This window comes from Scyliorhinus torazame, chromosome 8 (genome assembly GCF_047496885.1).
Source record: "Scyliorhinus torazame isolate Kashiwa2021f chromosome 8, sScyTor2.1, whole genome shotgun sequence".
In the NCBI taxonomy this organism is placed as follows: Eukaryota; Metazoa; Chordata; class Chondrichthyes; order Carcharhiniformes; family Scyliorhinidae; genus Scyliorhinus; species Scyliorhinus torazame.
In genome coordinates this window covers 154,645,192-154,656,671 of record NC_092714.1, presented here as the reverse complement: position 1 = coordinate 154,656,671, position 11,480 = coordinate 154,645,192, and the positions used below count along the sequence as shown (strand labels likewise).

Here is an 11,480-nt window from a genome sequence, read left to right as displayed (position 1 = left end):
GGCATTTAAAGGAGTCCCATCACATTAATGTGGATAATATCCTGGCGTGGGCTATGACAAATCTTACGAAGGAAGCAACGGTGCAGATAGTTTCACCTGAGTGCTGTGGAGTAGGAGGCATCATAGCGGACGCAGTGGCCACAATCCAAAATATGTTAAAGCGCATGGAAGAGAATTGGAGAGAATTTTGTGCTTAACAAAAATACGGTTTCATGAGTTTTCGATCAATAAGGCTTTTTTAAAATTCAAACTGATTTGATTGTCTTAAATGGGTTTTTTGGCAAGTTTTTTCCAATACACAGATCAATGAGACAGGTCTGTCGCCTGTCCCCATTATTGTAGACATTGGTTGCAGAACCATTAGGTTACATGATGCAGAACGAATAAGGCATAACTGAGGTTGTACTCCAGGCTCATGTCAGCGATACCCCAATATGCAGATAATCCAGCTTTAATAGAGAATAGGGAGGCGACATGGAGAGCCATATAGTAGAGGAGTGCTGTGGGGCTTTGGAGGGCAGTGAGAACTATAGTAAATAATGTGGTGGTGGAAAGGGGTAAAGAGGAGTTAGGGGTTTGGAAAGTTCTTGATGTTCATATTGGGGGGTGGGGCAAGGAGGACAGGGAGAAGTGGATTAAATTGGGAATCAAAGACATGAAAAATTATGATATTTTAAAGATAGAGAAAAGGGTGTTGGAAAGTGCAAAAAGAGTGGGAGTGGTGTCAGTTATCATGCTATCCAAACTATGGCATATACTGACACTGGAGGACATTTCTGAATGAAAAGTCCATCTGAGAATTTTTGTGTTTTTGTGTGAGATCGGAAAACGGGGTATTTCTGTGGAATATAATTATACATTTTTGACATTGATTAAACAGATCCCAGTTTCTGTAATGGAGTCCTGGGTCCAAATGTAAAGAAGTGTAGTTATGCCCGAGAAATTTTCAGACCAGCCCTTATTTTTAATAAATGGGTAAATATCGAAGGATGGCATTGCTTTTTTTTAAAAACTTAAGAGTACACAATTATTTTTTTCCAATTAAGGAGCAATTTAGCATAGCCAATCCACCTACCCTGCACATCTTTTGGGTTGTCGGGGTGAGACCCATGCAGCCACGGGGAGAATGTGCAAATTCCACATGTAGAATGACCCGGGCGGGAATCAAACCCGGGTCCTCGGTGTCATGTGGCAACAGTGCTAACCTGCATCATGGTGCCGCCATAAAGGCTGACCATTACTTAATCAAACTTTTATAGAAGTTGGTATTATGTATTGCAGGAGATTTGTTGCCAGAGATGATCTTGAGGAAAGTGTTCTGGGAGAAGAAGCAGGAGGTAAGAGGGAAAAGCAACAAGTATTTTGTATTAGATTTTGAGGTGGCGCCACACGATTGGATACCAAGTGCACAAAACTCTAAAAAAAAAACACAGCGGGAGAAAAGGGACGGGTTGGTCCAATTTGATAATTGCAACATAGATACTTATGGAATGTATTGAGAACAGAGATTCAAGACACATGCTGGTCAGGAGTTTTGGCAGTTAACATGTTGGATAGCTGGATGTTAACAGGATATGGAAAACATTGTAGACAAATTGTGTATCCAGAATGAACTCAAATGGATTTTAAAGTAGCCCATAACTGGATATTTACTATGACGGTCATATGCAAGATTGGACAAGTAGAGGAAGCAACTTGCCCAGTGAGAGAAATGTGGCAAGATTCTGATATTTACATCCACAGTTAAATGGTATTGAGGAATATGTTTGAGTGTAAGGCTTCCTTGCTAGGTGGGGGTCAAAGAGAATGGGACTCAATTTTGAGGTGGAGATTACAGAATATTCTAACCAAGCCTCACAGAATTTAGTGTTCAGTTTGGCTAGATTTGTGATTGTGCAGTGAGGGATGCCTGGTTTTATATGGGGAAGAATAACCCTAAAATCTTTTACTTTCAAAGGAATTTGAGGAGTATTTAAAATAAAATAGATTAATACATACCATGGCAGACAAATTAAACTTCAGCTTTTAAGAACATAAGAACTAGGAGCAGGAGTAGGCCATCTGGCCCCTCGAGCCTGCTCCACCATTCAATGAGATCATGGCTGATCTTTTGTGGACTCAGCTCCACTTTCCGGCCCGAACACCATAACCCTTAATCCCTTTATTCTTCAAAAAACTATCTATCTTTATCTTAAAAACATTTAATGAAGGAGCCTCTACTGCTTCACTGGGCAAGGAATTCCATAGATTCACAACCCTTTGGGTGAAGAAGTTCCTCCTAAACTCAGTCCTAAATCTACTTCCCCTTATTTTGAGGCTATGCCCCCTAGTTCTGCTTTCACCCGCCAGTGGAAACAACCTGCCCGCATCTATCCTATCTATTCCCTTCATAATTTTCTATGTTTCTATAAGATCCCCCCTCATCCTTCTAAATTCCAACGAGTACAGTCCCAGTCTACTCAACCTCTCCTCGTAATCCAACCCCTTCAGCTCTGGGATTAACCTAGTGAATCTCCTCTGCACACCCTCCAGTGCCAGTACGTCCTTTCTCAAGTAAGGAGACCAAAATTGAACACAATACTCCAGGTGTGGCCTCACTAACACCTTATACAATTGCAGCAGAACCTCCCTAGTCTTAAACTCCATCCCTCTAGCAATGAAGGACAAAATTCCATTTGCCTTCTTAATCACCTGTTGCACCTGAAAACCAACTTTTTGCGACTCATGCACTAGCACACCCAGGTCTCTCTGCACAGCAGCATGTTTTAATATTTTATCATTTAAATAATCCCTTTTGCTGTTATTCCTACCAAAATGGATAACCTCACATTTGTCAACATTGTATTCCATCTGCCAGACCCTAGCCCATTCACCTAGCCTATCCAAATCCCTCTGCAGACTTCCAGTATCCTCTGCACTTTTTGCTTTACCACTTATCTCAGTGTCATCTGCAAACTTGGACACATTGCCCTTGGTCCCCAACTCCAAATCATCTATGTTTTGAGAACAAGTGATGGGGGAATGACTGGCCAAAGTGGCAGAACGGTGGTGAGGGTGTTCATGTTTTAGTCACGACTATTGCAGGAAACTGGCTAAGGGTAATGGTCAGGTAAAATGGGATGATCACAATATTGTAATTTTTTCAATTTTGAAAATATCCAATAAAGTAAAACACTTTACAATGGATAAGGCATGGAGTTCTGAAGTTCACAGGTTCAAGTTCCACGAACAGGGATATTGAAGACCGATTTTCGAAGATAGGTAACTATAATCGGTCACTACGGGGATAATGCACACGTTAGAAAAAAAGTGAGATGAGAAGTTCTGGATTGGCCTTGCCAGCTTAAAAGAAATGCGGGAAATTTTAAAATGAAATGAAAGGACCCCGAGGTGAACAGCAACACCACCACTGGCGGGCCCTATTGTGGATGAAAAGGGCAAGGATCCAAGCTATGGCTCGCAGGGACAATTGGTAGGATACGCATAATCTTGAGGAACAAGCATTTCAGCAGCAAAGGACATCAGCAATCTGGGGCAGGGAAGGGTCCCAGCTCAAGCAGGGGAGTGCAAGGATAGTTCTATTCTGTTTAAATACATAGCTACATCATGAATAAATACATCATTTGCAATTTTGATTGCTTTATGTCAACCAAAGTTTTTTTTTTAATGTGGAAACATTCAGTTTATTCATGAACTTAAGTACAAATCGCAATGACAACCAACATCAGGAAGAAAATGACTGTGAAGTGGAGCATGAAACTGAAGTTGGGAGCCTCATCATATTTCCATATTCACACATGTTCCACAATGCTCTAAACTGATAGAGCAGGTTATATAACTTCATGTACCTTCACAAAGAAAATGTAAACCATCACAACTTGGAACTTCCTCAGGGTTCTGCCAATTGGCCGCCGCAACTTCAACAGACACCCCATTTAAACAGTGTTCTGCCAAAGTTTCGGCAGCCAATCCAGAGAACCCAGGAAATTCCTGGTAAACAACATGAATTCCAGTGCAGTGTTAAGAACTGGTGGAGATAATTGGGAAATGGCATTGCTCAGACCTTGATAATTCTGTGCCAAACCTTTTAGGCCAAACTTTTTTTTTTTTTAAATCATAGAATCATGGAATAGTTACAGGAGGGATGGTGGCCATTTGGCCCATTGAGTCTGTGCCAGCTATCTCCAAGAGTAATTGACCTAGTACCTTTTCTCTGTAATCCTGCAAATGTTTCCTCTTCAGATTATGATTCAATTCTCTTTTGAAAGCCATGATTACATCTACCTCCACCACAATCTCAGGCAGTGTATTCCAGTTAAAGAATATGAATTTGCGATTGAAAATGGAAGTGTGATGGGAATGTTGCAATTTGCTGGGATGCTGCTCCTGTGGGTTTTATAAACTAAAGGATGAAGCTTAAACTTTGACACAATAGGAAATAAGCTGATCACCAATCTCAACCCAAAGGCTCAACTGAATGGCTCAAACCAGGAGGAAGTTTATTCCAAGGTGCCAGCACCTTGGGGCAGCAATATTTGGCTCCCACCTCTCTCTCTCTCTCATGTCCACAAAAAGGCTTAGGACACTGCTGCCATGTGGTCCTGAAGGAGGTGGAGAGACATTTCCATGACCATAATAAGAAAGAACAATGCAAACTGTGGTTTTTAACCACATGGTACACAAGGACTCAAGGACTCAAGGTCCTGACAACAACAGTTGGCAGCAATGGAATCTTTAGCCTGGACAGAGTGACTGAGGCAGATACAAAAATCAAGTATTCTTTCAATATTTTGTAGTGGCTGCATTTCAATGGTCAGAAGTGTGACCCTCTGAGAATGCTGTTAGCAATATCACAGCAACACTGTCTTTTGGTACATACAAATAGTGATTGAGCACTCTACGTTGGCCCACTGAATATAAGAATACTCTCGATCCCGCACACAAAAGGCCCTAAGGGACAAACCTGACGCACTCTCTCAAACACACGATGAAACCACTGGAACAACAAATACAAGGTTCAAGATTAAGAATTATTAGGGCCCAAATGATTTCCAACAGGGCGTTGTGCCTGTACATTTCTTAATGAATCAATAGAAACATAAAAAATAGGAGTAGGCCATTTGGCCCTTCGAAACTGCTCTGCCATTATGATCAGATGTTGCACTGGCCCAATAAGGAGTAAGTTTCGAAGAGACAGGTGGGTGCCCAGGTATACTGAATGTGGATGACCAGTTAGGAAGTGGCACCTCCACAACAGTCAACCACAAGCCCTGACCCCACAGGCAATTATATCACAAGAAGTTAAAGCCAAATGCACTTTGCAAGATGAACTGCTTCATGCACAGCCTTTCATACATGGGCCCCACAAAAAGGTCTCCCATTGCCTGGGTTAGGAATAGCTTAAGAGACAGGAAACAGGATATATGCTTCAATTGGCAAAACGTGCCAAATCGCAGCAACTGTCCTAATACCTCAGCTGATGACGGAACAGCAAGTTGTACATCCAAATGTTCTGTAGACACTAAGTAATGTAAATAGTGCGGCTGGGCTAGAATGTTGTAAAGGGACATTAAAAGTGTCAATATTCCTGCAGGCATTGCATATCAGTAGAGTTAAGGCAATAATCAGCCATGATCTAATTAACAGCATGAACTTACATAGCACAACATAAAACATCTCAATTGGTTTCAGAGGAGTTCTAGTGGACAAGGTTAGATGCCAGACCACTAAGAGGTACACAGGACAAGTGATCAAAAGCTTGGTCAAAGAGCTTGATTTTAAGGAATGGCAGAGGAGTAGAAAACAGATTATGGGGGAATTTCAGAGATCCGGACTGTGGCAGCTGAAGATGCAGTTGCCAGAGAGTGGCAAAGATAAATGGAAATGTTCAAGAGGCCACAAATGGAGGTAGTGCAAATGTTTTGGAGGATTGTAGGGCTATAGGTTGTAGAGATAGTGGCGGTAAAGCCACTGAGGGATTTGAACACAAAGACTTTTAAAACAGAGATGTTGCTGGACTGTCAGCCAGCATTTGTTAGCAAGAACAGGGAAGGCTGAACAGGCTTGGAGGTATTTGTTGACCTACTCATGTTCATTTGTCTGTAGTTGCTCATTTAATGCCTCCATCCTATTATGATTTCTAGGCAGAGAACACATTCAGTCTGAAGCAGGCCCATACTGGGACTTGACTGCCAATGCGAGGCTTCCTACAGAAATGTTTCAGAGAGATGCCTTTCTGGGTTAAAGACTGCCAACACAAGAGACTGCCTTAAAATGGATAAACCCCAACAGCTGTAAGGAATGAGAGTTTTTGGATGCATGGTGTGGTCACAAAAAGCCCAAGACCGGAATTCTTTACTGTTGAGATAAGTCGATTCTAAAAGAGAGCATGTGCCCAAACAGGTGAAAGCTCAGAGCCCTGGTACATCGACAAAGCTGGCAAGTACAGAAAATTGTATGTGCTCTGTGGTGCTACCAGTCGTACATCAGAAAGGTGTTGAATTGATTTAATCACACAAGGGCATCTTTTACTTGCTTAATGTCCCTGCATAACAGCTGACTTGGGACTAGTAACGTCCCTCGTGGAAGACTGGAATGTCACCATTCTGCAACAAGTACAATAACAATGTCTTCGCAGTGACCATCAACACGTTCAGCTGCAGCATGGGTGTAACTCATTAATGGTTCCCCTTGAATGCTGCAGTGCTCCTGGGGCAACTGATGTAGAAGCAGCTTCGTCTGCTTATTCTGGAATTCAGCAGCTGGTGATGGGAGTGATGATGCTCAATGATATTTTTCCAATTCTCTTCATCATCTTCTGATACACAGATACATGGGAATTGTTTAGGGCCAACAATGAGAGCCCTACAGCAGAAGGCACAAAGCAGACTGTGATGCTGTTATACGATCAGGACTAGGGATTTTACAGTGGCTGTCCTGGTAACTTTAAATTGACTTCTGACTTTTACTATATGCATGCTAATTACCAGCCAGCACCAAGGAAGTTCCAATGGGAAATGTAGAATAGATGCTGTCACCATGTCATTATCACCTCTCTAAGTATCTCTCCTTCCACAGCACAGTGGTTAGCACTGCTGCTGCACAGTGCCAGGGTCCCGGGTTCAATTCCGGCCTTGGGAAGAACATGCAAACTCCACACAGCCACCAGTGTCTGCATGGGTTTCCTCCCTCTGTCCAAAGATGTGCAGGTTAGGTGGATTGGTCATGCTAAATTGCCGCTTGGTGTCCAAAGATGTGCAGGTTAGGTGGGGTTACCCGAATAGGGTGGGGGAGGGGGCCTAGGTAGGGTGCTCTTTCAGAGGGACAGTGCAGACTCAATGGGCTGAATGGCCTCTGTCTGCACTGTAGTGATTCTATGCATTTCGCAACTGGAGGAAGTAATATTAGAACATCGGACAGGTTAAAACTGGCAAAGGATTTACACCAGCAACAAGGTCCTTTGACGAGCACCTCCAACATAATAGGAGCTGCACAGAAGCATTATAAAACAATGGAAGCAGTTATCAGGCCAGGTGACCAGAAGTTCGTCAAAGGGGTAGGTTTCAAGGAGCATTTTAAACAAAAAAAGTGAGGTAGATTAGGGAGAGAATTCCAGAGCTTGGGGCCCAGGCAGCTGACAGCCAGCAATGGTGGTGCGATTGAAATTGGCGGTGCTCAAGATTCCAGAATTAGATGTGTACAGAATCATAGAATTTACAGTGCAGAAGGAGGCCATTCGGCCCATCGAGTCTGGACCGGCTCTTGGAAAGAGCACCCTACCCAAGGTCCACACCTCCACCCTATCCCCATAACCCAGTAACCCCACCCAACACAGGGCAATTTTGGACACCAAGGGCAATTTATCATGGCCAATCCACCTAACCTGCACATCTTTGGACTGTGGGAGGAAACCGGAGCACCCGGAGAAAACCCACGCACACACGGGGAGGATGTGCAGACTCCGCACAGACAATGACCCAAGCCGGAATCGAACCTGGGACCCTGGAGCTGTGAAGCAATTGTGCTATCCACAATGCTACCGTGCTGCCCTAAGGTTCCCGAGAGTTGTGGGGCAGGAGGAGATTACAGAGAAAGAGTGAGGCCATGCAGGAATTTGAAAACAAGGATGGTAATTTTAAAAATCAAGAATTTGGTCGACAGGGAGCCATTTCTTTATGCCAGAAAACTACCGAAAACATCGCGGCATTCAAAATAGATCTTCCTGAAAAGTGCGGAGCCATTCCATTGTTCAAAAATCTCTGCACGGCCCAGTGTAAAAGCCAATCTGATTGGCTGATGTGAGGCACAGAGCACTGCCACTTCCCAATGTAAACATCACCAATACCCAAAAATCATCACAATCTTAGCAAAACTAAATCTTACTTCATCCTTCATTGCTAATCGAGAGAACGGTCACCTTGAAGAAATCCAAGCATCTGACGCTCGTTTTACTCCAAGAGCATTTCTTCATTTGGCAGTGCCAGCATTTCTGGCACTGCCAGCAACACACACATCCCATGAAAGAACAAAGAAAATGTATATACAAAACAATATAGTTAAAGTGTTTCAGTAATGGATTCAAACAGAAGAGGCCAATCCCCTTCCGAATCCAGGTGTCAGTTAAAGGCATGGGGGTCAGTGAGGGAAATAAAATTAAAATGAAGCCAGACTATTAGGAAGAAAGACAACTTAATTGTGCACATCTGTTGGCATGGCTTATTGAAAATGCGATCCTTAAAAGAAAGCAGAATAAGGACAGACGTCAGGATTTCAATCCACATCGGCCTCCAAGATTTAACAAAGTGACTGGAAATCCCCTTATCCATCCTGTCATGTGCTTAATCGCTTGTCTGGTTTAGGCATACACTTCAGAATTGCTGCCCTCCACAACGCTGGGGCAAGTAAAAGGCTCAAAGTAGTTACACTGAGGATGAGGAGGTACACCTGCCGGGGCAGAAAAGGAAGCAACATTATTTTAGATTTTGCAGCAGAGAGCAGTAGGAATACACGGTAGAGCAGAGTAAGTTGTTACGTAAGCTGAGGCTGAGCAATTAAAGTACATTACCTCTCGAGAGATGATTCCTGACTTACGGGCCCGACTACTCAGAACAAAGGAAAACTCACTGACTTGCGCTAAACCAGCAGAAACTATCCACCTGATGCACTTGCTGTTTCTTGGTAGGATCAGTGAGAGGACAAGTACTGCTAAGATAAACTAGGAGAGAAAAACAAGTGTTAACTTTACTACTCACTGCACTTTTCTTGACAACTGTACGCATTCTAGGTCATTGCACTGTCTAGCACAGACATTTCCATAACCTAGATCCCTGTAATGTCTGACTGAAGATAGTTTTAGTGTTTTCAATAACTTGGGCAGCTGGAGTGCATGGGTTGGCAGCCGAGGAATCAGCTTAGAATCCCTTTTGGTCATGTCCCGATTACAATGTGAAACACACTCCCCGGCAGGACAACTCGCTGCCTTGGAGAGCCAGTCGAATGGGAAGGTCCTTCAGCATTAACTTAAAAAGGAGGACAGCAGCATCAGGAGAACTGAACAACAGCAGAAAACCTTTTTGCAGAAGCTATGGCACAAAGTACATTACAACTGGAAGCCTTTGACTCAAAATTCCACACTGATTATTATACAAATATGCATTGAGCATTGATCCTGCTTTTCTTGATGATTGTGAGGATTCCTTGCACTTGTTAACAATGGCAATTCGTTTGGCGGAAAGGAAGAGGAATTGACAATCTAAAATAACACAGGTACATATGCACAAATCTTTGAAGATGGTAGAATATGTTATAAACAATTAAAAATCATATAGGATCCTGGGCTTTAAAAATAGAAGCATAGAGTACAAAAGGCAGGTTCAACCCTAGCTTAAGTACTGTGCCACTTAAGGATGTCAAATCCTTGGAAAGAGTGCAGAGGAGATTTATTAGAATTTATTAAAGATGTGGGAATTCAGTTATGTGGAGAAATTGGAGAAACTGGGATTGTTCTCCTTAGGAACAGAGAGGGCTATGAGGAGATTTGATAGAGGTGTTCAAAATCATGAAGGGTTCAAGATACCCGGAGTAAATAAAGAGAAACTGTTTCCAGTGATGAGGGACAATTGCAGGGATATGGGCAATCGGCTGGGGAGTGGGACTAACTGGATTGTTCTTCAAAAGAGCACAGACCCGATAGGCGTTGTGCTCCATGACTTGATCAGGTAGGCAGGGTGCAAGGTAAATAAAAGGAAAATACCGCAGATGCTGGCAATCTGAAATTTTAAAAAAATTGCTGGAATAAATTCAGCAGATTTGACAGGATCAGAAACAGAGTTAACGTTTAGAGTCTGTTTGCCTCTCCTTCAAATCTAAAAAGAGAGGGAGAAATCTGATATTTTATACAATTCAAGAGGGGTTGGAGTTAGTGGAGCTGTGATAGGTGGGACCTAGGAGAGATTGCACAAAGAGCTGTATGACACATGACAAAGGTCGTGTTAATGGCAGTGACAGAGGTGCTGAAAATAATAGGTGCTGATAGTGGCATAAAGGTAAAACTGCAGAATGTGTTACTGGGAGAACAAAAGTCAGTGCTGAGTGAAAGAGAAACTTAAGAACAAGTGATAGATGGCCCACTGAGGAGCATGCATTGGACCAAAACATTTTGGATTAAATAAAAAAAGGGATCAAGATTGAGGAGAAGGCCACAGTCTAATGTTGTTGAACTCAATATTGTGTCCAGAATGCTGTAACGTGCCTAATCGGAAGATGAGGTGATGTTCCTCCTGTTTGCGTTAGGCTTCTATTGAACATTACAGCGAGCTAAAGACAGACATGTGGAGACAAGAGCAAAATGTGGAGTTGCAATGGCAGGCAACAGGAAGATGATGGTCAGGTTTGCAGACTGAGGAACGGTGTTCCACAAAGCAGTCATCCAGTTTGCATTTAGTCTCCCCAGTGTACAGAAGGCTGCTTTGGGAGCAGGGATGACAATACACCAATTTAAGGTGGTGCAAGTGAAAAGTTGGTTCACCTGAAAGGAGTGTTTGGGGCCTTGGACAGGGAGGAGCTAAAGGGACAGGTGTTACACCTTCTGCGATCGCAAGGAAAGGTGCCCTGGGAAGGGAAAGGAGTTAGAGGTTAGAATGGACAGGATAAAATTGTTTCCCTTGGTGGGGAATTCTAGAACCAGGGGACATAGATGCAAGATAAGTGGCAGAAGGTGTTTTTTCACAGAGGATAGCGGAGTCTGGAATGCACTGCCAAGTTGTTGTGGAGGCAGAGACCCTAAACTTAAAAGTACGTGAATTTGCACCTTTAGTGCTGCAAGATCCAGAGCTATGGACCGGCATCAAATCTAATTTGAAGAAAGAAAAAATGCAGGTGCTGGAAATCTCCACTCAAACACAGGATGGAACAGGGCATTCAGACTGCGAGGAAACAAAAGTCAAAGTTTCAGAACTTAAGACTATTCCTTGAGACTTGCA

At 43.0% G+C, this 11,480-nt stretch overlaps 1 protein-coding gene across 2 annotated transcripts in view; it reads right to left on the bottom strand.

Annotated features, from left to right (window-relative positions):
* Nucleotides 1–3,629: 3,629 nt before the first annotated feature.
* Nucleotides 3,630–11,480, bottom strand: part of tmco3 (transmembrane and coiled-coil domains 3) — an 83,360-nt gene continuing 75,509 nt past the window's right edge. For both annotated transcript variants that reach the window (XR_011948733.1, XM_072514397.1), the window contains 2 exons: nt 9,065–9,214; nt 3,630–8,943 (listed from right to left, as the gene is read on the bottom strand). Coding sequence is in view for 1 of the 2 variants with exons in the window: in XM_072514397.1 (XP_072370498.1) it covers nt 8,830–8,943; nt 9,065–9,214 (264 nt within the window). In the remaining variant the exon portion in view is untranslated. The remainder of the gene's footprint in view (nt 8,944–9,064; nt 9,215–11,480) is intronic.